The sequence below is a fragment of the Erinaceus europaeus genome, chromosome 20 (assembly GCF_950295315.1).
Source record: "Erinaceus europaeus chromosome 20, mEriEur2.1, whole genome shotgun sequence".
NCBI classification, from domain to species: Eukaryota; Metazoa; Chordata; class Mammalia; order Eulipotyphla; family Erinaceidae; genus Erinaceus; species Erinaceus europaeus.
This window is the reverse complement of record NC_080181.1, coordinates 14445688-14472718: the sequence shown is the minus strand read 5'-3', so window position 1 is coordinate 14472718 and position 27031 is coordinate 14445688. Positions and strand designations below refer to the sequence as shown.

General features: G+C 46.7%; 3 protein-coding genes across 7 annotated transcripts; 1 reads left to right on the top strand and 2 right to left on the bottom strand.

Moving 5' to 3' along the window:
• The first annotated feature begins 1554 nt into the window (after positions 1–1554).
• HMBS (hydroxymethylbilane synthase) lies at positions 1555–15147 on the top strand. Its single transcript, XM_007523590.3, has 14 exons — positions 1555–1734; positions 8467–8520; positions 8874–8946; positions 10736–10785; positions 10867–10922; positions 11331–11408; positions 11615–11692; positions 11805–11880; positions 12955–13068; positions 13318–13356; positions 13752–13871; positions 14352–14405; positions 14541–14627; positions 14722–15147. The coding sequence occupies exons 1-14, from the start codon at positions 1702–1704 to the stop codon at positions 14893–14895; spliced, it is 1086 nt and encodes a 361-aa protein (XP_007523652.1). The 5' UTR covers positions 1555–1701; the 3' UTR covers positions 14896–15147.
• Positions 15148–16098: 951 nt separating this feature from the next.
• LOC103113974 (histone H2AX) lies at positions 16099–17334 on the bottom strand. The gene has a single exon (XM_016188398.2). The coding sequence runs from the start codon at positions 17249–17251 to the stop codon at positions 16820–16822; it is 432 nt and encodes a 143-aa protein (XP_016043884.1). The 5' UTR covers positions 17252–17334; the 3' UTR covers positions 16099–16819.
• A 1608-nt stretch (positions 17335–18942) lies between these two features.
• On the bottom strand, positions 18943–26715 carry DPAGT1 (dolichyl-phosphate N-acetylglucosaminephosphotransferase 1). Of its 5 annotated transcripts, none has more exons than XM_060179924.1 (9): positions 26343–26714; positions 25952–26072; positions 25563–25776; positions 25202–25348; positions 21119–21203; positions 20279–20467; positions 19889–19976; positions 19560–19715; positions 18943–19498 (listed from the first exon to the last, which is right to left on the bottom strand). In XM_060179924.1, the coding sequence occupies exons 1-9, from the start codon at positions 26501–26503 to the stop codon at positions 19373–19375; spliced, it is 1287 nt and encodes a 428-aa protein (XP_060035907.1). In that variant the 5' UTR covers positions 26504–26714; the 3' UTR covers positions 18943–19372. The 5 variants fall into 5 exon arrangements, with proteins under 5 accessions (XP_060035907.1, XP_007523650.1, XP_016043862.2 ...); XM_007523588.3 differs by having other exon boundaries at positions 18943–19481; XM_016188376.2 differs by having other exon boundaries at positions 18943–19715; positions 26343–26715.
• Between the last annotated feature and the right edge of the window lie 316 nt (positions 26716–27031).

Genomic DNA, 27031 nt, shown 5'->3' with positions numbered 1-27031 from the left:
ATATTTTATTTATTAATGAGGAAGATAGGAGAGAGAGAAGGAACCAGACATCACTCTGGTACATGTACTGCTGGGGATTGAACTCAACCTCATGCTTGAGAGTCCAGTGCTTTATCTACTGCGCCCACCTCCCGGACCACAAGTGTCCAGTTCTTTGTGTAATGGTTGACACATAGATGTGCAATAGTTACTGATAATGCTAATGGTAAAAGCACTTTTCCCACCAACAGTAACATATTGGCACATATGTGTATGATATATAAATATATGTATTTTCCCTTTAGACTTGTCCTTTTATCTCTGAAGCAGTTTCCTCATTTAGAAAATGAACTGGTGGTGTTGGGGCCACAATATAATGGTTATACAAAAGACTTAAAAAAAAAAAAAAAAAGACTTTCATGTCTGAAGCTCTGAGGTCCCAGGTTAAATCCCCAGTACCACCTTAAGACAGACTTGAGCAGTGCTCTGGTCTTCTCTTTTAAATATTTATTTATTCCCTTTTTTTTTGCCCTGTTCTCTGGTCTTCTGGTCTTACCCTCTCTCTCTCTCATTAAAAAGAAAGAAAGAACTATTGGGGGCCAGGCAGACAGTGGAGCACCCAGCTAAGTGCACAAATCACCATGCACAAGAACCCAGCTCGAGCCTCCACTCCCCACTTAAATTAACCTCCTGCCACTTAACTTTTTTAAAAAAACAGAATGCTCTCTATCTTGAAATCTACTTGAAATATTAAATTTTTTTTTTGTTTGTTTTAATGAGAGAGGTACAGTAAGACAGAAAAACCAGAGTGTACTGCTCAGTTCTGGCTAATGGTACCAGGGATTGAACCTGAGATCTGAAAACCTCGGGTATAAAAGCCTTGCAGAACCATGCTGTCTCTCTAGCCCACATGTTAACTTATATTACAGTATTTTAGGGTATCCAGTTTCTCTTGGCTTAACTTGCTGTAGGTGATGGTAGAAGGGTTGACCTTGCAGGTAAATTTGGGAAGACTACCTTAGTCACTACTATCAGTAGTCCAACTGAGACAGCAATGGCCTGGATCAAAAGACAGGAAGACTAGGATCAACAGGTACCAGTATCTCGATTTAACCTGGTTAGATCAGAAATGGGAAGGTAAGAGCTCTGTCGTGGGGCCAGGAGGTGGCGCACAAGTGCACAAGGACCCAGGTTCAAGCTCCTAGTCTGCACCTGCAGGGGGGGAGCTTCACGGCTGGTGAAGTAGAGCTGCAGGTGTCTCTCTGTCTCTTTTCCTCGCTATCTCCCACTCCCTCCTCTATTTTTTATATTATTGGATAGAGACAGCCATCAATTGAGAGGAGGAGCGGAGCTTTCCGTTTGCATATGGAGACCGGAGGCTCAAACCTAGGTCCTTGTGCACTGTAACATGTGTGCTCAACCAGCTGCGCCACCACCCGGTCTCCCCCCCCCCCCCCCTTTCTCAAATTCTGTCTCCATCCTGTAATAAATAAATGCCTCGGAAAAGATGTCTGTCGCAAGCTTCCTAATTCCCGCCCAGAGGGGGGCACCGCCCCTTTGGGCGGCACAGGAAGTGACAGCTCTTTCCTGGGTCCAGAGTGTGAGGCTGCAGGGTGACCTCAGTCCTCGTGTGTGCCCGGCGCCCGCCGGCGGGTGCGTCGCGCTTCCTCGGATCCCGCAGGACCTTGGCGGAACCCCCTGACCTAATTCCTCGGCGAGGCAATGTCTGGGAACCACAGCGGGGCCGCCGCAGCGGTGAGTCCTGAACCCTGTGCCGATGACCCTCCCACCTACTTCTTTTGACTTCCGGGCCAGCGGTGCAACGATTGGCCCACAGCTGCCATCTTCCAACGTCCATTGGTCGAAAATTTTGTCCGTCTTTTTTTTTTTTTTTTTTTTTCTTCCTCAGATTTTTTTTTTTTAAGATGATCAATGTATTATTTTTGAATGAATGATTGTGTAAGGATCGAACTTAGATCACCCTCCAAAGAAACCCCCCGCATTCCACTCTTAAGACATATTCTACGACATAGATTTCATTTTACCTGCTTTTCTGGGATCCCAGTTGGATTTTCCGCCACACCAAGCTCAGCAATATCCACAGGCCTTTAATCTGTAACTGTTTTCGATTAGCTTATTTATTTATCTTAATTAAAAATATATTTATTGGATAGATTAAAAACAAGTTCTGAGGGAAGGCGGAGATAGAGCGGGAAAGACCTGTAGCACCACTTCATCGCTCCTGAAACCTAACCCTACCCCCCACCCCACCCCGTGTGGTGATCAGGAGTTTGAACCCAGGTCCTTGTGCACTGTCATGTATGGTCTCTACCGGGTGTACCGCTGCTCAGCCCCCAGATACTTTATAACTATTAATTATTTTGTATGCATATGTTTTGGATAAGAGACAGACATTGAGAGGGAGACAGAAACACATGTAGTACTGTTTCATCACTAATGAAGCTTACCCCCTGCAGGTGGGGCAGGGGGCTTGAACCGAGGTGCCTGTACATTGTAACGTGCACTCTACCAGATGTGCCACTATCCAACCTCTGTTATTTTACCAGAGCACTGCTCAGCTCTGGTTTAGTACAGGGAACTGACCATGCGACTTTGAGGCATGAGAGTCTTTGCATAGCCATTATGCTATTTACCCCCGCACCCCCTTTTGTTTTTTAAGTTTAACTCATTTATTCTTAACAAAAATTGATTTACATATATATGCATGTATATATTAACGTGAATATTATACTATGGATTGTTCGTTGTTAGGCTGTCAACTTCATTGACTTAACTGAGTTTATAGTAAGATCTTAAACTTTTCTTTCTTTCTTTCTTTCTTTCTTTCTTTCTTTCTTTCTTTCTTTCGCCTCCAAGGTTGTTGCCGGGACTCACGAATCTACTGCCCCTGGAGGCCATTTTTTCCCTTTTGTTACCCTGGTTGTTTTACCATTGTTGTGATTATTATTACTGTTGTTATTGTTGTTGTTGCTGGACAGGACAGAGAGAAATGGAGAGAGGAGGGGAAGACAGAGAGGAGGAGAGAAAGACAGACACCTGCAGACCTGCTTCACCACCTGTGAAGCAACGCTCCTGTAGGTGGGGAGGCGGGGGCTCGAACTGGCATCTTTACACGGGTCCTTGCGCTTTGTGCCACATGGGCTTAACCCGCTGTGCTACCGCCTGGCTCCCTTTTCCTTTCTTTTTGCCACCAGGGCTCGGTGCACATACTGCTCCTGGAAGCCTTTTTTCCCATTTTAATTGCTTTTGCCCTTTTATTGTTTTTGTTGTTGGATAAGACAGAGAGAAATTGAGAGAGGAAGGGAAGACAGAGAGGGGGAGAGAAAATAGGCACATGTAAACCTGCTTTACCCTTTGTGAAAAGTCCCACCTGCAGGTGGGGTTGGGGCTGGAACCCAGATCCTTATGATAGACCTTGCGCTTCGTGCCATGTGGGCTCAACCCACTGCGCTACCATCCAACCTCCTCTCAGTGTTTTCAGTTGTGGCAGCCCCGGTCTGCTTTATAAGCCGTGCACTCATAGACACCTTTGTGGGGGAGCCTCACTTGTGCTTCCCAGTTCCTAGCCTGTTGTCTGAGCTTTGAGTAAACTACAAAGCCTGTGGAAAGACAGCTGTTTATCTTTCCCTGCCAGCCACCTGTTGAGGAGACGGATTCTTTGCTTTTGTAGACATGCTTGAGCACTTGAGGTTTTAGGTTCAAGCTCCAGTTTTCTGCCCTTTATGAGCTGTATGACCCTGGGAAAGTCACTCCTTGAACTTTACTTTTGTTAGATAATCCCAGAGATGTCTGTCCTCTTTACCTGAAAGATTAAAAGCAATTGGTTTAATGTATACAATATGCTCAATAAATTGTTTATAAAGAATCAGTTTGACTTCAATATGCCATATAGAATGAATAAGCCTAGAAGGGGTATTTTGTTTCTTGCGCTTCATACTATGTGCACTACCGTCCCCCCTTTAAATAATTTTTTGTATTTACTTATTTCCTTTTGTTGCCTTTGTTGTTTTATTGTTGTGGTTATTATTGTTATTGATGATGTTGTTGTTGTTGGATAGGACAGAGAGAAATGGAGAGAGGAGGGGAAGACAGAGAGGGGGAAAGAAAGACAGACACCTGCAGACCTGCTTCACCGCTTGTGAAGCGACTCCCCTGCAGGTGGGGAGCCGGGGGCTCAAACTGGGATCCCTATGGGGGTCCTTGCACTTCACGCCACGTGCGTTTAACCCGCTGAGCTACCGCTCCCCCCCTTTTTTTGTTGTTTTGGTTTTTGCCTCCACGGTTATCGCTGGGGCTGGGTGCCGGCATTATGAATTCACTGCACCTGGAGGCTATTTTTTCCCATTTTTATTGCCCTTGTTGTTGTTATTGTTGTTGTTGGATAGGACAGAGAGAAATCGAGGAGGGGAAGACAGAGGGGGAGAGAAAGACAGACACCTGCAGGCCTGTTTCACTGATTGTGAAGCAATCCCCCCAACCCCCCACTCCCGCAAGTGGGGGGGAGGGCTCAAACCCCGATCCTTAGGCAAGTCATTGTACTTAGCGCCATGTACACTTAATCCGCTGCACTACCGCCGCCCCCCTTTTTAAAATTAATTTTTAATTTTCTTGGGGAGTTAGTGGTTTACAGTATAGCCTTTAACATATAGGTGTACTTTTTTTTTATTAATTTTTATTCAGGTTTATCGATGGGGCTCGGTGCCTGCACCACAGATCCACTGCTCCTGGAGGTCATTTTTTCCCTTTTTGTTGCCCTTGTTGTTTTTATCATTGTTGTGGTTATTATTATTGTTGTCATTGATGATACTGTTGTTGGACAGGACTTAGAGAAATGGAGAGAGGAGGGGAAGACAGAGAGGGGGAAAGACAGACACCTGCAGACCTGCTTCACCGCTTGTGAACTGACTCCCCTGCAGGTGGGGAGCCGGGGGCTCGAACTGGGATCTTTACTCCAGTCCTTGCGCTTCGTGCCACGTGAGCTTAACCCGCTGTGCTACTGCCGGGCCCCCTGTTTTTTTTATTATTATTTTTTTTAAGAGAGAGAGAGAGAGAGTGTGTGCGTGTGAAAAAATACACAGCCTCAAAGCTTTCTTTAATGCAGTGGAGGCCAGCCTCCGACCTGAGTCAAGCACATGGCAAAGCAGCACACTTTTTTTTTTTAATTAACTAATTTATTTATTTACAAGTGTGCTGGTCAGCTCTGGCTTATGTGGGGGGGGGGGAATTGAACCTGGGACTTCAGAGCCTCAAGCATGAAACCTTCTGCTTGGCCATTATGCTATCTACCACCACCCCCCACCCCCATACCCCACCTTCAGCACACTATCCAAGTTGAGCTATTTTACCAGCCCATGAAGGAGTATTTGAATCTAGCAGATTCTGGAACCTTTTTTTTTTTTTTTTTTTTTTAATATTTTAGTGAGAGAGAAAGAGAGGGATACGGGAGAAAAACTAGAGCACTGCTCTGCTGTGGTTTATGGTGGGGCTGGGGACTGAACCTGAGACCTCAGAGCCTCAAGCATTAAAGTTTTTCACATAACCATTCTCCATTCTTCTGTCTCCCCAGCCCCTTAGTTGTTTCTTTTTTCAGGGTTACCTGTGACCCAGAATTTTAATAACCAGTTTGAGAGCCATTGTGAGCCTGCCATAATTTCTCAGGTTGCTCTGGAACTGATTTGTTGGAAGTGGTGGTGTGGGGGGGTGGGGGGGGAGGAGTGTGTGTGGTTACAGTGCAGTAGACTAGAGTCCAAGAATAGCTGGCTGTCAGTGACTTCCAACTACAGAGGCCCTGGATATGCAGCTGCAAATAAACAGAAACCCCAGCTCAGGAGAAGTTGACATTTTCTGTAATGACTAGTAGGTACAGATCTAGAAAAAAGTGGGACCTCTGTCTTAGACTGGAAATTGCAGTTCTACCTACTTGGCACTAAACACCTTAGTCCAGGATGCTCTGGGAGGAGGAAGAGGTGTGCCCCTTTGAGTTCTAAGTTTGGTCTCTGAATTCCTAATATTTCCTTGTTGGTGAAACCAGAGTCAGTGCTCAAGCTGAGTGGGCATTAGGTAGCTCAGCCTCATAGTTTTTTCTCTAAAGATTTATTTACAGGGCTGTGCAGTGGAGAACCAAATAGATCACACACATCACCATGCACAAGGACCTGGGTTCAAGGCCCCAGTCCCCTCCTGCAGAGGGGTAATATGTGTGCTTAACCAGGTGCTCTATGACCTGCCCTCACCCCCGCACCTGCAGAGGGGAAGCTTTCTGATGATGAGGTGCTGCAGGTGTCTCTGTTTTCCCCTCTCTCTCCCCCATTTCCTCTTACTTTCTACCTCTTTCTTTGCCTCCAGGGTTACTGCTGGGGCCTGTACTATGAATCCATGGTTCCTGGCGGCCATTTTTTCCATTTTACTGGATAGGACAGAGTAATTGAGAAAGGAGGAGGAGGAGAGAGAGGGAGAAAGGAAAATCGACACCTGCAGATCTGCTTCACTGCTCATGAAGTGGTCCTTGGGGTGGCGGGGGGTGTGTCGAACCGGGATCCTTGCACAAATCCTCGTGCTTTGTATTATGTGCACTTAACCCGGGGCTCCACCTCCCGACTTTCCTTTCTCTCTGTCTCTATCCAAATGTAATTAATTAAACAAAAACAAATAATAAAGATCTGTTTGCTAATTTCACAAGAGAAGCTAGAGCACTGCTCTGGTATATGTGGTGCCAGGGGCTGAACTACATTGTCATACATGCTAGAAATGTGCTCTATGCCCTCAGCCACCACCACAGCTGCTCAGCCTCTTAGTTTTGTAGAACATCCGATCCACATAACACTGAATTCCAAGCCTCTTTGTTTTAATGGAGAAACAACTAGGAGGGGCTAGGTGGTGGCACACCTGGTTGAGCACATGTTACAGTGCTCAAGGACCTGGGGTTGAGTCCCTGGTCCCTACCTGCAGAGGAAAAGCTTTGCGAGTGGTGAAGCAGTGCTGCAAATATCTCTTTCCCTCTCTGTCTTCCCCCATCCCTCTAGATTTCTAGCTATCTCTATTCAATAAATAAATAAAGGTAATAAAAAACATAAGAGAGAAACAACTAGGGACTCTTGGGATGATTTCCTCAAGATTACCTGGCCAAGAGACTGAACAGGACTGTATATCAGACCTTTTGTTCCGAGTCTCTTCTGTATGCTTTGCAGCCAGACCTAGGGATTGATCCTGTAATAGCTACAGGGTAGCTCTTGGCATTTAGGTGACATGAGCTTTCTTGAGCTGAGGAGATATCATAATAGTTATACAAAAGACTTTCCTGCCTGAGACTCCCAGGGCCCAGATTCAATTCCAGGTATCACTGAAGCCACAGCTATGCAGTGCAGTGCTCTGTCAGTAAACAGAATATTAAAATGCCTTCAAGGGGTCAGGTGATGGCACACCCAGTTGAGTACATGTGTTATAATTTGTAAGGTTCCCACTTGCAGGGGAAACTTCTTAAGAGGGGAAGCAATGTTACAAGTGTCTTTTTTTTCTTTAATTTCTTTATTGGGGGATTAATGTTTTACATTCGACAATAAATACAATAGTTTGAACTTGCATAACATTTCTCAGTTTTCCACATAACAATACAACCCCCACTAGGTCCTCTGTCATCCTTTTTGGACCTGTACTCTTTCCCCCCACCCACCCCAGAGTCTTTTACTTTGGTGCACTACACCAACTCCAGTGCTACAAGTGTCTTTCTTTCTCCCTCTCGCTCCCCCCTCTTGATATCTCTGTCTTTTTTAAAAAATATTTTATTTGTTTGTTTGTTTATTTATTTATTAAGGAAAAAGAGAGAGAGAGAGAGAGGAGAGAGAGAACCAGATATCACTCTGATACATGTTCTGCCAGGGATTGAACTTGGTACCTCCTGCTTGAACGTCTTAATGTTTTATCCACCGTGCCATCTCCCAGACCATGATATTTCTCTGTCTCTATTCAGTAAATAAAACTTTTAAATACATCAACACATTAACTAAAAAGGGGGTGGGCCTTTTTGAGTTACTTCTTTGTTAGTAAGCATGGCCTCAGTGACTCAGCACGAGTTCCCTGTGTGGCCCTTGCTGCCCTGCCCCTGCCCGCTGCAGGCCCCACCTTGCCTGCAGTAGGGCTGATGTCACTTATCTCATTTCACACCTGTTTATGTGCAGCAGTACTGACCCTGCCTTGACTGGGTTGGACTTCAGAGCTCAGTGTCCTGGTGGCAGTAGCAGCACAGGTTCTGTTGTCTCTGCTTCTTTGGATCCGTGAAGAGGACACAAGGTACTCAGGAAGGTTAAGGAACCAACGTTGGAGTAATTCCCCCATTCTCAGCTTTGGCTGGCCACAGACGCAGGGCTGAGATTCCTTTCTTCTAAACCAGTGATTCTGGCTCTGGAGAAAGGTGTTGAGGACTACAAGGAGTAGAGTGGAGCGTGACTTGGGGATTTACTTTTTCTACAGGAAGAAAACAGTGCAAAGATGAGAGTGATTCGTGTGGGTACTCGCAAAAGCCAAGTAAGTATTGATGCCACCAGGGAAGAGACTTATTAGAAGAGTTCTGGGTTCATAGTCTCCCAAGATGGAAGGTCCAGGTGGGGGGTGTGTGGTTTCTGTCAGTTCAGAGATGGAGGAAACGGGGTGGCTGGGAATTGATTCCCATATGAGTTGTATTATACAGAGGCTATCTCTGGTCTGGGGATCTTGTTGGGTTGCAAGGGACTCCCAGGCCACACCCTTCTCATTCCTAGGTGAGCATTCATGCTCCTTTCCTAATATTACTCCCTTTGGAATCTCTGTGATCCTGTGAGGGTCTCAGCTTGGGGCAGTGGATAGGGAAAGGCAAAACTAACCCCAATTTCTGCCTCTAGTTGGCTCGCATACAGACGGACAGCGTGGTGGCAATGCTGAAAGCCTTATATCCTGGCCTGCAATTTGAAATCAGTAAGTTTTCTGGAAAATTGGAAACTAATGGGAAGTCTAGTGCCCCCAGGAAGGAAAAAACAAAAAAACATGTGTTTACAATTCTGGTGGCACTACCTCTGAGAATTCTTTTCTACGCTTTTTTTCTCTGAACACCGTTGACTTGTGACCACCTGACCTAGCCTGGAATTTAGTATCTTCTGTTTTGAACCTTTTTATGTATGTCTGACCTTTGTGCTAAATTGTATTGGGTTGTCAGAAAAGTCATAATGTATTTGTCTATGTTTTTATTTCCCCTATTTTATTTGGTAGGACAGAAAGAAATTGAGAGGGAAGGGGGAAGTAGAAAGGAAGAGAGAAAGGCTCTTGCAGACCTGCTTCACATCTCCCTGCGGGTGGGGAGCAAGGGTAGGGGCAGCTGCAACCTGGGTCTTCGCACATGGTGGCATGTACACTCAACTGCTGTACCACTGCCTGGCTCCTTGTCTGTATTTTTCTTTTCTTCTTCCTCTTTTTTTTTTTTTTTTAACCAGAGCATTGCTCAGTTCTGGCTTATGGTGGTACAGAGGATTGAACCACTGGGATTTTGGAACCTCAGGCATGAGAATTTTTTTGCATAACCATTATTCTGTCTACCCTCTGCCTGTTGTCTATGTTTTTCTTTTTTAATTTAATTTAATTTTTTTGAGAGAGATGCAGATAGAGAGAAACACCAGAGCACTGCTCAGCTCTGGCTTATGATGGTGCAGGGGATTGAACCTGGGACTTTGGAGCCTCAGGCATGAGAGTCTGTTTGCGTAACCATTATACTATCTCCCCTACCCTCTTTTTTTAAAAAAATATTTATTTATTCCCTTTTGTTGCCCTTTTTTTTTTATTGTTGTAGTTATTACTGTTGTTGTTATTGATGTCATCGTTGTTGGATAGGACAGAGAGAAATGGAGAGAGGAGGGGAAGACCAGAGTGGGGGAGAGAAAGATAGACACCTGCAGATCTGCTTCACCGCCTGTGAAGCGACTCCCCTACAGGTGGCGAGCCAGGACTCCAACCCGGATCCTTATGCCGGTCCTTGGGCTTTGCACCACGTGCGCTTAACCCATTGCGCTACCGCAGGACTCCCTGTCTATGTTTCTCTATGCAAAATGCATCATGACTTCTCTGACAGCCCAATATATTTGCTGAGGGCAGGAACTGGGGTTTGTGTTATGTGCATTCTCTGTGAATATTTTATTGTTCTAATATATATATATATATCTAAATTTTTAAAAAATATTTATTTATTCCCTTTTGTTGCCCTTGTTGTTTTATTGTTGTAGTTGTTGTTGATCTCGTTGTTGTTGGATAGAACAGAGAGAAATGGAGAGAGGAGGGGTAGACAAAGAAGGGGAGAGAAAGATAGACACCTGCAGTCCTGTTTCACCGCTTGTGAAGCGATTCCCCTGCAGGTGGGGAGCCGGGGGCTCGAACTGGGATCCTTACGCCAGTCCTTGTGCTTAGCGCCACCTGCGCTTAACCCGCTGTGCTACCGCCCGACTCCCATATTTCTAAATTTTTATTTTATTACAGTTTGAGTGGGGGAGGGTAGATAAAAACAGAGAGACACCTATAGCACTGCTTCACCTCTTGTGAAGCTTTCTACCTACAGGTGGGACCAAGGCTTGTACCTATGTCCTTGTGCACGGTAGTGTGTGTGCTTAATCAGGTGTGCCACCTCCCGGCCCCCTTCTCTGTGAATCTTAACACAGTACTGGGTTCAGTAAATGCTGATCCGTTGAGTCTCTGATTGCTCATTGACTGACTCTCTCCTTAGTTGCAATGTCCACCACAGGGGACAAGATTCTGGACACTGCACTCTCTAAGGTAATATATCCCCCCTAATCTTTTCCTCTCCTGTTTCCTTCTTCTGAGAGACTGATTCTGAGGCTCTTTCTTGCTTGGTAGATTGGAGAGAAGAGCCTGTTTACCAAGGAACTGGAACATGCACTAGAGAGGAAAGAGTAAGTGAAAGATAGGAGAGTGTGGCCGCTCCTAGTCCCTTGCTGGACCTTTCCCTGGTGTACCAGACCTAGATATCTACTAGGTTGTTGGGCTTAAACCCTTGGGGAGGGGCTTTTCAATTACTGCTGGAGTTCTTCTTCCCCCCACCTCCCAACCCTGTCCTCAGAAAAGGAGAGTGGCCTTGTTCTGAGCCATCTGACTGCCTAGAATGCAAGATGGGCTGGAGTGTTGGTGAGAGGGAGATTAGAAGGAAATATTGGGGAGGGGCTTGGGCTCCCTTAGACTTGGAAATGTGTACTTCCAGAACTGCTCTAGACTCTGCTGTTGAAGTAGAGAGGTAATAGGTACAAAAGGGATGGGGTTCTGTTGCTGAACCCCATCTCTTAGCCTCCTTTCCCCTTTTCTAGAGTAGATCTTGTTGTTCACTCCCTGAAGGACCTGCCCACTGTGCTTCCTCAAGGTTTCACCATCGGAGCTATCTGCAAGTAAGGATCCTGTGAGGAAGGGAACCCAGGCATGGGGCAGTTTGTGTTAACCTCTGCTTTTCCCATTGGGACTTGGCCTTTTGCATCTTGGGACGTCCCCCAGCCCTGGATAGTGTCAAGCCAGTTAGTTGGCTTCCAAGAGACACTGAAAGTGACCTGACCTCAGCTCTCCATCTTTCTCTTCTTTTCCCTTCCACTTCCTTCAGGCGGGAGAACCCGAATGATGCTGTTATCTTTCACCCAAAATTTGTTGGAAGGACACTAGAGACCTTACCAGAGAAGAGGTGAGTGTGGCCTGGGTAAGCATCTTGGTGGAATATAAGAGGGTTGGAGGAGGAGAGAAGGACCAGTGCCTGCCCAGGATTAAATCTCATATTAAACCCTTTTTCTGAGCAGTGTGGTAGGAACCAGCTCCCTGAGGAGAGCAGCACAACTGCAGAGAAAGTTCCCACATCTGCAGTTCAAGAGCATTGTATCCTTTTTTGGGTGAGAAGGGCTAGCAACTGAGAAGGAAAACAAGGTCCTGGGGACTGTGGAAGTCCTGAGAGAGTGTGGACCACGGGGGCAGTGGCTCTGGCCTAACATTCATTTATCTATACTTCTGTTTATAATCCTTTCATGTTTTCTTAGCCCCTGGCAAATGCTTAGCTCTGAGGATAATGTTGAGTAAGATCAACATTGCCCCTACTTATATGAAATGTATTTATTTTAAACATTTTATTTACTTATTCATGAAGACAGGCAGAGGGAAAGAACCAGACATCACTCTGGTACAGGTGCTGCGGGGATTGAACTTGGGACCTCATGCTTTAGAGTCCTGTGCTCTATCCACTGTACTACCTCCCACACCACCTTATATGGAGTTTACATTGTAGTTATAGTTAGGGAGATAGACATTGGTAATCAGTGACACTGAGAAGTGTTGAGACTAGAGCATACTTTCATATTTTATTTTATTTTATTGCCTACTGGGTTATCGATGGGACTCAGTGCCTGCTCTGTGAATCCACTGTTCCTGGAGGCTATTTTTTCCCTTTTGTTGCCCTTGTTATTTATTGTTATTATCATTGTTGTTATTGCTGCCATTGTTGTTGGATAGGACAGAGAGAAATCGAGAGAGGAGGGGAAGACAGAGTGGGGGAGAGAAAGATAGACACCTGCAGACCTGCTTCACTGCCTGTGAAGCGACTCCCCTGCAAGTGGGGAGCCGGGGGCTCAAACCGGCATCCTTACTCTGGTCCTTGCGCTTTGCGCCATGTGCACTTAACCCGCTGTGCTACCACCTGACTCCCTATGTTATTTATTTTTAAAACCAGGGCACTGCTAAGAGTGTTTTTGCATAACCGTTATGCTATCTTCCCCCACCTGTGTATAAACTTTATGCTGTGTACCCAGCCCAAAGTTCTTTGAACTGTGTCTGGTATGTAGAATAAGATGAGAGTTTAGCTGTTATCATTAACGTGAGACCTGAAAGTTGAGAAGTTAGCTAGAAAGAGAAGGAACAGCATGAGAATCCATGCTTGTGGTCCTTAGCATCTGTCCATAGCGGGGGAACCTCAACACAAGGCTTAGGAAGCTGGATGAACAGCACGAGTTCAGTGCCATAATCCTGGCTGTAGCAGGCTTGCAGCGCATGGGCTGGCAGAACAGAGTGGGCCAGGTAGGTGCTGCCCCTATTCCCTCCACAGTCAGTCTTCATCTTCTTCCTGTCTACATTTTTTTTTTCTTGAGTACCCTGACACTTAACACTCAAGCTGGGCCCCAGGCTGGGAAAATTGGGGATTCAGAGACCAGACTCCTATTTTGGTTTACCCAGGTTTTCTAGATGATAAAGGAGTCTTTTCTCACTGCTTTGTGGTTTTAGGCTTGCCCACTTCCACCCATCTGACTTCACATTATGTGCCCACAGATTCTGCGCCCTGAGGAATGCATGTATGCTGTGGGTCAGGTATGTTTGACTAGGGAAATCACATATGGATGTGTCCCTTTCCTTTGTTATTAACCAAAAAGCTGGTTATGCAGCTTTCTTTTCTATTTAATTAAATTAATTAATTAATTAATTTTTTTGTACCAGAACACTGCTCAGTTCTGGTTTATGGTGGTGCTGGGGATTGGACCTGGGTCCTTTGGTGCCTCAGGCATGAAAGTTCTTTTGCATCACCATGCTGTCTCCCCAGCCCAAGTTACACAGCTTTCTGCATCTACCTCCCAAAAATGAATACTGCCAAGGAAGGGCAGGCCTTGGGAAATTACTGATCCAAAATACCCAGGGCTAGTTCCTGTCCTTAGGCCCATTGAGTGGGGGAAGGTTGGATCTGATGTCCTAGACTGTTTTTTCATCAGGGTGCCCTGGGTGTGGAAGTTCGAGCCAAGGACCAGGACATCTTGGATCTGGTGGGTGTGCTACATGATCCTGAGACTCTGCTCCGATGCATCGCTGAACGGGCCTTTCTAAGGCAGCTGGTAGGACCTGAATTTCACCTGTGGAGGGGGAACTTGGGAAGGGTAGTAGAGAGATTCCTGGGGCCAGATGGTGGTGCACCTGGTTAAGCGCTCACACTGTAGTGTGTAAGGACCCCGGTTCAAGCCCCTGGTCCCCACCTGCAGGGGGAAAGCTTCACAAGTGAATCAGGGCTGCAGGTGTCTCTCTCCCTCTCACCCCCTTCCCTCTGTCTCTCTGTCCAATGATAATCATAATACAAAATATTTGAAAAAAAATTGAAAATATTTGAAAAAAATTAATTCTCAATTTAATAGTCTGTACTTAGTGATAACTTATTTTTGAATTTTGTGTTTGGGGAGGATTCAGGTGTGACTGTCCACTTTCTTTCCTTTCCCCCTGCCCCCTCCCCCTCTCATTTGCTTGTCTCTGTTCAGTTCAGAGGCCTGTATGAGGGCTCTGGTTACAGGGTCCTTGGAGATGACAAGAATTTCTCTTTGCAGGAAGGAGGCTGCAGTGTGCCAGTAGCAGTGCATACAGTTATGAAAGATGGACAGGTAAGCAGAAGATGGGTATCGGGCAGGAAAGGAAGCACTGTGACCTTTCTTCCTGTGCATCCTGAGTGCCAGTGAGAAAAGCCCAGGCTTTTAGTTTCCTCTCAGAAAATGCTGAGACAACCATTTTCTTCCCAGCTGTACTTGACTGGAGGAGTCTGGAGTCTTGATGGCTCAGACAGCATGCAGGAGACTATGCAGGCCACCATCCACGTCCCTGCTCAGGTGCCATGGCTAGAGGGCATGTGGAGGGTGAGAAACAAGTTTGTATGTTATGTCACCTTTATACTCACTAATCTCACTTCCTTCCATTACGCAGTATGAAGATGGCCCAGAAGATGATCCACAGTTGGTGGGTATCACTGCCCGGAAAATTCCACGGGGAATCCAACTAGCTGCTGAGAATTTGGGCATCAACCTTGCCAATTTGTTACTGAGCAAAGGAGCCAAGAATATTCTGGATGTTGCTCGGCAACTAAATGACGCTCACTAACTGGTCTGTGGGGCGTAGGTGCCTGGCTGACACTTGCTAAGTACCTACACCAGTCTTAGTGCGCCATCCCCAAGTGGGTAGTGACCGCTCCAGGGGAACTGAACTATAAGACTAGGGACTTGTCTCACGTTGAGGCCTTGGTAATCAACTTCTTTCTCTTCAGTGGCCATGGACTTTATCTCATTAGAGAAAAAGTCTAAGCCACAACCTTTGAATGTAACCTATTTTACTAATAAATCAGCTCTGAAGGTGGCTTGTCTAAGGGGGTTATATAAAAGATGCAGACAAACATAAAACCATTTTACTTTATTTTGGGACTGTTACCCATCTCCAGGGACATTGTTTCTGCCTTTTGTTGTTTTAACCCGAGCAGCTTAATTCTGGTTTATAATGTTGGGTATTGAACCTTGGGCCTCAGGCATGAAAATCTTTTTCCCAAGGATTGAGGTAGACAGTATGGTGGTTATGTAGACTCTCATACCTGGAGGCGAAGTCTCAAGTTCAAGCCTCCACCCCCCTTACCCAGACTTGGTTAAAAAAGTCTTTTGCATAATCACTGTGATTATCTCCTTAGCCCAGTTGCTCTCATTTAAACAAATTGTCTCGTTTGGGATAAAGTGCTGTAAACCCCAGGCCAGTGAAATAGCTCACTTGGATGTTTGCTGCTCTGCCAACCCAGGTTTGAGCCAGACCCCCCACTATATGGAAGCAAGCTTCACTGCTGTGATCTCTCACTGTGTCTCCCTTATCCTGTCCTCCCCTTAAATCTCGTTTTTAACCAGAGCACTGCATACACCTGGCTTAGTGGTGCGGGAGATTAGACCTTTTAGAACTTTGTTTTAAAGATTTATTTATTCATGATAAAGGCAGGAGAGACAGAACCAGACATCATCACTCTGGTACATGTGCTGTCAGGGATTGAACTCAGTACCTCCTGCTTGAGAGTCTAATCCTTCATTCACCACTGTGCCACGAACCTGTCTTCACAAAACCCCTTTTTCTGGGCGGGGGATACCATACGAAAAAGACTCAAACCTCAGGATCTAGAGTTCCTGGTTCAAAGCCACAAGCCAGACCTGAGCTGTGCTCATTATGGTATTTCCCCCCTTTCCTACGTTAAGTCGAATGTATGGCCCCCTCCCCCACCCCTACTGCCATGAGACTCGACTGTAGTCTCCTCTTACAAAATGCAAAGACACTTGGTTTGAAAAACAACGATCCTTTAATAAACAAAATGAGTCCATCAAATTCCCCAGTATTAGTCTTGGGTGAACCAATGAGAGGCAAAATTCCAGTTCGGAAGCCAAAGGCGGCTCAGTCCTGACAGGGCTTCACCGACTTGTGCTGGTATCGAGGTGCTGGCGAGCCGAGCCGAGCTGAGCTGTGGGGCGGGCGCACCCGACTCACGTCCACACGCCCAGCTCCGAGTCCCGACTCCGTTCTCGCCGACTCCTCCAGCAGCGGTCATCTCGGCAGGGCCGGGGCTCACGCTGCGCAGGTCTCTTCCGGGGAGCAATCTTCAAAGCAGCTGGAGAGAGGATGGACCCGGAAAGCCCGGGATTGGACGGCAGGGGGAGTGCCAGGGCCGAGGAGCCATCTCCCCTGTCACGTTCAGGAAGCCCGTAGCCCTTTCTTAAAGGTCCGGCCGAAGCACCAAGCGGAAGTGACCGGCGATGGGGCGGCCCGCCGAAAGCCCGGCGGCGGCGGCTGCGGCTGCGGCGGCGCGGCCTATCGGTGGGGCGGCTGGGCTGAGTCACGGGGCCGGGCTCCTGTGAGATGGAGGCTCAAGCCGCGAGACGGCGCGGAGTGAGGAGAGGGGGCGGCGGGGAGTGGAAGAGACGCAGAGGAGAGGGGTGAGTGCTCAGTTCTTTCCGCGAAGGCTGTGGTGGCCCTGAAAAGGGCCTTTGTGGCGGCACGGGGCCGCTCAGTACTCCTGCGAGGCCTGGGTGGATTTCTTGCCGCCGGCGGGCGCCTTGGCCCCCACGGTAGCGCTGGTCTTCTTGGGCAGCAGCACGGCCTGGATGTTGGGCAGGACGCCACCCTGGGCGATCGTCACGCCGCCCAGCAGCTTGTTGAGTTCCTCGTCGTTGCGGATGGCCAGCTGGAGGTGGCGGGGGATGATCCGCGTCTTCTTGTTGTCGCGGGCCGCGTTGCCCGCCAACTCTAGGATTTCGGCCGTCAGGTACTCGAGCACGGCCGCAAGGTACACTGGCGCCCCGGCGCCTACCCGCTCGGCGTAGTGGCCTTTGCGCAGCAGCCGGTGCACGCGGCCCACCGGGAACTGGAGGCCGGCGCGCGAGGAGCGCGACTTAGCCTTGGCTCGGGCCTTACCGCCGGTCTTACCGCGGCCTGACATTGCGTGAGGTAGCGAGGAGAGAAGGGTAGACAGGGACTAACCTTCTGGCCGGTCGCCGCAGTCTAACTGCTAGCGCGCGCGCTCAAGGGCCGCACTTATAAGCCTCAAGGGCACACCCCCCACGTCCCCCTGATTGGTTCCCTTCTCTGCTGCCCGCCTCCGGTTGGCTAAGATTAACCTCTCGACGACAGAAGAAACGTGCTCGCCGATTGGCCGAATTTGAAAACCTTTAGCCCGGGGAAGGAGACGGAGAGAACTGACTGCCAGCCTCTCCCAGATGCAGCCAATCGTTGTGAAGCGCGGGGAATTTAAATGCTAAAGCTGAGACTAGAACCAGAAGAAGTGGGTGGGGCCTAAAACCACTAGAAAGATCTCTAGGGGATTTGAGAGTCTAGGGTTTTTTTTTGTTTGTTTTGTTTTTTGCCTCCAGGGTTATCGCTGGGGCTCGGTGCCTGCTCCACAAATCCACTGCTCCTGAAGGCCACTCTTTCCCCTTCGTTGCCCTTGTTCATTAGTGTTGCTGTTACTATCATTGTTGTCGTTGCTGTTGGATAGGACAGAGAGAACTGGAGAGAGGAGGGGAAGGCAGATGGAGGAGAGAAAGATAGACACCTGCAGACCTGCTTCACCACTTGTGAAGCAACTCCCCTGCAGGCGGGGAGCCGGGGGCTCGAACCAGGATCCTTATGCCGGTCCTTGCGCCTTGCGCTACGTGCACTTAACCCGCTGCGCAACCGCCCGGCCCCCAAGTATAGGGTGTTTTTTTGTTTTTTTTTTTTAATTAAAGAGGTGAGTAAAGATCTATCTCTTTTAGGTTTAGTTACCCTCTCCAACCTCCTCCCGTCCTGCAAATGGAAAATGATAAAAGAAAATGCCAAAAACCAGTGGGTAATAAATTCCCCCCCCCCCAATCAGAGGACTGCTCAGTTCTGAGTTAAGGTATTTCCAGGTCCAGCCTGGGAACTCCACTGCATTAGGCATGAAAGTGTGTAAAGGGGGAGTCGGGTGGTAGCGCAGTGGGTTAAGCGCACATGGCACAAAGCACAAGGACCGGCATAAAGATCCCGGTTCGAGCCACCGGCTCCCCACCTGCAGGGGAGTCGCTTCACAGGCGGTGAAGCAAGTGTGCAGGTGTCTATCTTTCTCTCTTGCCTTTCTGTCTTCCCCTCCTCTCTAGATTTCTCTCTGTCCTATCTAACAACGGCGACATCAACAACAACAGTAACTACAACAACAATGAAGAACAAGGGCAACAAAAAGGGAAAATAAATAAATATTTTTAAAAAAATTAAGTCTGTAAAGGGCTGTACTATTGGGTAGCTCCTATCTATCTCATAGCCCTCTGTGACACTGAAGTATGAAGACTGCAGTATTTATTCAACCTGCTCTGACTAGCCTCAGTTCTAACAACTTTTTCCTAGAATGGACCTGGTGTACTGAAAGAAGAAAAACAGAGGGAGAAAGATATGTATCCTTTTGGGGAAGGTGCCCCCCACTAACCTTCTCAATCTACCCAGGGCTGGGGAGATTAGCATAACAGTTATACAAAAAAAGACTTTCATGCCCGAAGCACCAAAGGTCCTAGGTTCAACCCCCAGCACAACCATACACCAGAGTTGAGTAGTGCTCTGGTAAAAATAAATAATAAATTCGGATATACCCTAAAATGTTCACATAGGAAACCTACAGGAGAAAGAAGATAACACTTTATTGTCAAGACTTGGAGCACCTATCTGCACCCCTCCCCATTTCAGTCTGCTCTTAGTAATCAGGAATACTTAATCTGTAGTGAAATGTTGAATCATATTCAAGTCTCTGTCTCTATCTCCCAGGTCCAACACATTCCTTGAGAATATTTTATACATGTATAACCTTAATATTATACATGTATAACACTGTGTATAAGATTGAGGATAACTGCTTAGAGGCTGCAATATCCCACCTTAGGGGGCTGCAAACACAGGCTGGAGCTGGAGAGTGGCAAGTTAAAGAGGCTTAGGCAAAGACTAATGTCTAGAATGTCAATAATTATAGAGGAAACGCTGAGAACAAAATCTAGAGGAGTATGAAGGGTGGCGAAGGTCTGATCAGGAGGCAGTCTTGGAAATAAGTTGACCTGAGTCAAGAACCCTGGAGACTGAAATAAAGACCAACGATGAGGGACTCAGACATCATAGAAGAGTCGGACAAGTTGATACCGAATGGAGAAGGTGACAACACTGCCCAGAATCTGCAAAGTGAAAAGGACTAGGGTGAGAATCATATAGAATAAGAGACAAGGAGGTACAAAGCCCATCCCAAACCGCACCTGTAACAGCAGCAGGAACAGCGTGAGAGTTCTCTCATGCATGGGCCCAAAGACTTTTAGTAGCAAGTTTATGAGGGTCATGTTGTTACACTCAGTAAAGGCACCGTCTTCATTCTCACTCTGGCGCACTGACAACAGTCTGAGTTTCTCTGCTACCTAGAAAGGCCAGGGATGGAGAGAACTATGCTTCAGCTAACTATGCTTCAGGAATGAGGAGCTGCTTAAAACTTCCAAAACCCCCTTGGATTTGATGTATGAAGGCCTAGGTTCCCCACTAAGGGGACTTAAGAATGGTAGACTAGACCCTTACCTCCTTTTTACCCTGTTACCTTTAGAATGAAGGTGCCCAAGAAAGACAGACTCTTGATCTTGAACTTGGAATAGCTCATCTCCAGTTTGCCTGTCTTAGTATTGAGTCTGCATGGGGAGAAGAGAGCATTCTGTGACTGGACTACTACTAACAGAACACTTCTGGCAATGGTTAATTATTAGGCAGAGCTGAATGGGAGTCAAGCAACCTGAGATCTGTTTCTCATGCTTACTACCATATGGTCAGAGTTGCAATGTACATTATACAAAATTATGTAGATGAATGTGAATCACAAATGTATATTACTCAGTCTTTGGTCAATTCCCTTTGCACAGTCTTTGTATAAGGTTGACTTTATAATTCCATGTGAAAAGGCTATGATGTCTCATTCAAGTTCCAAGGTGGCTACCTGGGCATACGGTGACGAGGGCAAGGGATGATATGCAGGAGTTGAGGCAGTGAGTACAGGAAGTTGAACACCTGAGGCATGAAGAAGAGCAGCATGGTCTTACTGAAGTGTCCCAAGATGCCCACCACGGCAAAGGTCATGCCGGCGAAGTAACAGAAGGTATCTCCCACAAACACCCGGGATGGGTACCTATGTGGGAGAGAAGATCTGAGGCCATGGTAAGAACCATTACCAATACTTTCAGGAGGCCAGGTGGTAATACACCTGGTTGAGTGCAGACAGAGCTTCACAAGTGGTGAAATAGTGTTGCAGGTGTCTCTGTTCCCTTCTTTATTTCCACACTCTTCCTTCTCAATGTTTTTAAAGGTTTCTTTTTTTAAAAAATTTATTTTTATGTGTTTACGATCTTTTACTTACTTATTGGATAGAGAAAGTCAGAAATTGAGAGGGAAGGGGGGAGATAGAGAGGAAGAGAGGCAGAGACATCTGCAGCACTGCTTTACCACTTGCAAAGCTTCCCCCTGAAGGTGGGGGACCAGAGTCTTGAACCTGGGTCCTTATGCATTGCAAAATGAGCCATGTGATTTCTACTTTCTGCTTACTGGAGATTCCAGCTTTTCAACTCTCAAGGTCTCAAAGCCCCAAAGCCCTGAATTTATCAATTCCTAGGGGCCCCATAACATTTATCTGCAAGTGCTGGGTAGACAGCAATATCAGAAACCCCAAACATACTCCACATAGAAGTACACAGATTAGCTTCTCCATCAGAAGATGTGTGTTCCATAGTGTGCCTTCCCACCCCCACCACTACTTCCCTCCCCATCCCCAAGGACTACTTACCAGTTATGGTACAGCAATGCCAAGGTGGTGAAAAAAAAGGGTATCATGAAGTAGAGGGAAAAGATATGATCATCCCGATAATCACCTTTGGAAGCAAGGGAAAACAAAAAACGTGACAGCCGCTTCACCTCCATAACTCAGTCCTATGTTTTGGCTAAGTTCTTTCCCAAGTTGAACTGTCCACCTCTTCCAAGTTATATTCAAGAACTCACTAGCCATTTTATGTCAGTCCGGCAATTCCCAATATTTCACTTCTTTCATGAACTTATTTTCTTCTTCTTCATTATTATTATTTTTTTAAAAAATTATTTATTTTGGGAGTCGGGCAGTAGAGCAGCGGGTTAAGCGCACATAGCGCAAAGCACAAGGACCAGTCTAAGTATCCCTGTTTGAGCCCCTGGCTCCCCACCTGCAGGGGAGTCACTTCACAGGTGGTGAAGCAGGTCTGCAGATGTCTATCTTTATCTCCCCCTCTCTGTCTTCCCCTCCTCTCTCCATTTCTCTCTGTCCTATCCAAAAATGACGACATCAAATAACGACAATAATAACTGCAACAATAAAAAACAAGGGCAACAAAAGGGAAAATAAATATATATATATTTTTAATTAACTTTTTTTTTTTTTTTTTGCCTCCAAGGTTGCTGCTGGGGCCTGACTATGAATCCACTATGGAGGCAACCTTTTCCATTTTTATTGCTCTTGTTGTAGTTATTTTTGTTATTGTTGTCATAGCTGTTATTATTGGTGGTTAGGTAAGAGAGAAATAGAGAGAGGAGGGGAAGACAGAGAAGGAGAGAGAAAGACATCTGCAGATCTGCTTCACCACCTGTGAAGCGACTCCCCTGCAGGTGGGGAGCCGGGGGCTTGAACCGGGATCCTTATGCTGGTCCTTGCACTTTGTGCCACGTGCGCTTAACCCACTGCGCTACTGCCCGACTCCCAATTTATTTATTTTATGAGGTACAGATAGGGAGAAAGTGGAGAGAGAAGCCAGATCAATACTCTGACACATGTAGTGCTTGGGATCAAACCTGGAAGTTTGTGGAATTGGAGGTGGCACAGTGGATAAAGCAATAGATTCTCTCTCAAACATGGGGTCCTGAGACTGATCCCCAGCAGCACATGCAGTAGAATAATGTCTGGTTCTTTTTCTCTCTCCTCCTATCTTTCTAGTAAATAAGTAAATAATCATTAAAAATAAATAAATGGGGTTGGGTGGTAGAGCAGAGTTAGGTTAAGCGCACGTAGCACAAAGTGCAAGGACCGGCGTAAGGATCCCGATTCGAGCCACCGGTTCCCCATCTGTAGGGGAGCCACTTCACAGGCGGTGAAGCAGGTCTGCAGGTGTCTATTTTTCTCTCCTCCTCTCTGTCTTCGCCTCCTCTCCATTTCTGTCTGTCCTATCCAACAATAAAAGACATCAACAACAACAATAATAACCACAACAAGGCTACTACAACAATAAGGGCAACAAAAGGGGGAAAAGATGGCCTCCAGGAGCAGTGGATTCATGCTGCAGGCACTAAGCCCCAGCAATAACCCTGGAGGCAAAATAAATAAATAAATAAATTAATTAATTAAATTAAATAAATAGGGAGTTGGGTGGTAGGTAGCACAGTGGGTAAGCACAGGTGGCGTGAAGAACAAGGACCAGAGTAAGGATACTGGCTCGAGCTCCTGGCTTCCCACCTACAGGGAAGTCGTTTCACAAGCGGTGAAGCAGGTCTGCAGGTGTCTGTCTTTCTCTCTCTCTCTCTGTCTTCCCCTCCTCTCTCTGTTTCTCTCTGTCCTATCCTGTCTAACAAAGGCATTAATAACAGCAACAATAAAAACTAGCAATAATAGCCACAATAAAAAACAAGGGCAACAAAAGGGAAAATAAATAAATATTAAAAAATTAAAATCAAATTAAATAAAAATTTGGGAGCTCACACTGCATGTGTGGCTCAACTGGGTGTGTAGCCACCACCTGGCCCCAGGACCTCATACTTGTGACTCCAAACTTCTATCTCAAACCCCAGGCCACAAATCAGTAGTTGCTGCTATTGTTCCTTCTTCTTCTACTACTTTTTTTTTTTTTTGCCTCCAGGGTTATCACTGGGGCTCAGTGCCAGCACTCCGAATCCACTGCTCCTGAAGGCTATTTTTCCCATTTTGTTGCCCTTGTTGTGGTTATTATTATTATTATTTTAATATTTATTCCCTTTTGTTGCCCTTGTTTTATTGTTGTTGTTCTTGATGTCATTGTTGGATAGGATAGAGAGAAATGGAAAGAGGAGGGGAAGACAGAGAGGGGGAGAGAAAGACAGACACCTGCAGACCTGCTTCACCACCTGTGAAGTGACTCCCCCTGCAGGTGGGGAGCCCGGGGCTCGAACTGGGATCCTTATGCCAGTCCTTGCCCTTTGTGCCATGTGCGCTTAACCCACTGTGCTACTGCCCGATTCCCTGTTGTGATTATTGTTATAGCTGTTGTTGTTGGAGAGGACAGAGAGAAATCGAGAGAGATGGGGAAGAGAGGAGGAAAGACACCTGCAGACCTGCTTTAGCACTTGTGAAGCGACCCCTTCCCCGCAAAGGTGAGGTGATGGGGGCTCAAACTGGGATCCTTATGCTTTGTGCCACGTGTGCTTAACACGTAGTGCTACTGCCCAGCTCCCTCTAGTTTTTTTTTTTTTTCCTAGTTTGTTTTTTAAGTAAGGGTGGGAAACCCAGATGAAGATAAATCTTTTTTTCTTTCTTACCTTTTTTTTTTTTTGGTATTTTTTTATTTTTAAAATTTTAAAAAAATATTTATTCCCTTTTGTTGCCCTTGTTTTATTGTTGTAGTTATTATTGTTGTTATTGACGTCATCGTTGTTAGGACAGAGAAATGGAGAGAGGGGAAGACAGAGGGGGAGAGAAAGATAAGACACCTGCAGACCTGCTTCACTGCTTGTGAAGCGACTCCCCTGCAGGTGGGAAGTCAGGGGCTCAAACTGGGATCCTTATGCTTGTTCTTGTGTTTTGTGCCACCTGCACTTAACCCATTGCACTACCACCGGACTCCCGTATTTTCTTTATTAAAATATTTATCTATCTAGAGAGGAATAGAGAGAGGGATAGAGAGACACCTACAAAACTGTTTCACTGCTAGTGAAGCTTCCCCCCTGTAGGGGAGGTCTGGGGGCTTGAACCTGGGTCCTTGAACACTGTAATGTGTCCACTCAACCAGGTGTGCCACCACCCAGCCCTATTTCTTTTCCTTCTTTTGACCAGGGCACTAGTCAAGTTCCAGCTGTTGGTGGCAAGTCCTGTATGTTACCATTGTACAATTTCCCTGAGCTGTGAAGCTTTTCTAAAGTGGTTAATGTCTTAATATTTAGTTTATAGTGTTCACACCTAGATTTAAATAAAACTTTACTTCCTTGCTATGTAACCTTGGTTCTTACACTTTTCAGCCAAAGATAAACTATAGTTAAGGCTGAGTTTACTGACTTCTTAGAGCAAGGAACAAGGGAGACTCTGAAAATCACTAACTAGTAAGTGTTAAAGTAATTTATTGTAGGATTTGCTTTAAGTAATTCTGGGAAGAATGCAAGAGGCATACATTTGCCCTGAGATACTGTCAGCAGGAGTAATTCTCAGATTATTTAATTTTTATCTAAGAAGTAGGAGGAACTGAGTTTTCATAACGAAGCCACTAACTACTCTGGTTAGTCAGAAAGGGAAGGGTGATCTTGGTCATATTCAAGGGATATACAGCGGTCTTGTCGTTTCGTCTATGCTCAGACATGGCTACAAAGGGCTGGTTTTTGTCTTAACAGTATTATAATCACAGCAACCCTGCCATGAATTTGGAGTTCAGTGAAACTGTTTATATTGAATATAAACCTACCTATTAGTGCCTGTTTAGTTCTCAATGACAAAGTTACTCCTTTTGCTTCTCACATTTAGTAGTTCTTCCTTTTGATTTGTAAATAGCTCCCCTGATCTATAAGTACTCACATATTATAGCACTACTACCACCCCACCCAGCCTAATTCCTCAAAGTTAGTCTCAGGCCCTTAAGACTTTTCTTTCCCTGCCTGCAATCCCACCTACCTTCTAGCTCCACCAAGTTGAAGACAATGATGGAAGCAGAAATGACTAGTGATTGTCCAGCCTCTAAGCCATTAATTCCTGCTAGAATATTGATGGCATTGGTACAGAACACTGCCAGCAGCCCCATGTAGACATAGTACAGGATGCCTGGGGAGAGAAGAAAGTAAGAGTGCCACATACATAATGAGGATTTAAGGATACTCTTCTAAGAAAAGTGATGAGAACAGACGGGAGGATGATGAGTGAAAGGATCTGAGAAGTCACAGAGCTAAAGCGGGGACACTTAGAGGATGCAGTAATGGATGGGGGGGGGTAGATATGGAGAAAACAAGGGGCCAGAGATAGTGACAGGGCTACTCACCCAAGTCCAGATGTAGGCCAAGAATCATGCGGAAGGGCTTGGGTACCACAATGGTCGTGTTGCCAAAGTTGATAAAATAGACCATGAGGAGAGGTAGTGAAGCAGCTGTGGGCAGCAGTAGTTTATGGCGCCAGCGCAGATTCAGTACGTCATCGGCAAAGCCCAGGAAAATCATGCAGCAGATGGCAAGGAGGGCACCTATGAGGGCCACAAACTGGGGGGGGGGGGGGGGCGGCCTCGGGCAGGTCACAGCTCAAGCCTATGCCCACTTTAACTTTCAAGATTCCCTGTCTTTTCATTCATTCTTCAGTCCTTACCGCCGCCCCCTCCTTCCCAAGTCTCCTTAACACCGACTCAGGTAGCTCCCTGCCCCAGCTACAGGCACTTACTTCATGGTGAGGGAAGGCTTTACACTGCTCTTCCACAAAGCAGTTCAGGAAAGGGAAAGGGATGAAGCAGAAGAGGATGATAAGGAAAACAGCACCGCTGATCACTCCTTGAGACTCTGGGCTGTGGCCCAGCAGCGACGGGGGATTGAAGGGGAAAAGGAAATGGGGAGTGGTCACTCACTAGTGCCAGTATTACTGCAACCTACCTGGGGAGGGTGTGTCCGCTCCTAAAGTGCCTCATACACCTGAGGGATCACCCCCACCCCTTTCCCTATTCCTGCCAGTTCTCACTACTAGGTTAACTCTCCCTTTCTTGAGGAAATTGGGCACCCTCCCTGCACCTGCCCTGCTTCCGCAGCCCTTGTCCCGGGACCCGTGAGCTGCCACTCACATCAGCTGCCGGTCAGATTTGTTGAGGTCCTGGCCACAGAGGCGCGCGGCCATGAAATGGTCACGGAATGCGGGGATGAGGAAGAATGTGGCCACAAATCCCACGAGCGAGCCGATCAAATTCACCAGCAGCGGCGCCGGCACGTCGGGGAAGGCCCACATGGTGATCGGTCAGTGCCCGCTTCGCCGTCTCCTCCGCTAACCCGCAAGCTGGGGGGTCCCGCTGAGCGCCCCCCGGCAAGGAGGGGCGGCTGGCTCTCCCCACACCAACCTGAGCAGGCACGCAAGTGTCACAGGAGCCGCTCTCCGCACTCCCTCAAGCCGCTACAAAGCAACCTTGGCTCTGCCCATCAGTGTTTACCCACGTACAGTTTCCGCCCGGATCTTATTCTTAGGGCAAACATCGCTACTGAGGGTGTCGGTAGCCATTTTTACTATGGGCAGAAGAAAAGCAACAGCAGTGTCATTTTAAATTTTATCCTTTATTCAAAAGGTGAGCCGTCTTGAAGTATGGAAAAGTAAATAAAGGAAAGTAAACAAGAGCGGATATAACCCTAATTTCATATTAAAGGCGCACAGTGGAAAATGTTGCCCGGTAGCAAGATGAACGCCTCCTGTACCACGAGTCCCAAGCTAGCTCCTGCTTCCACGTCCCTTTTAATTAGTCCGCACCAGTAATTCCAGTTTAAA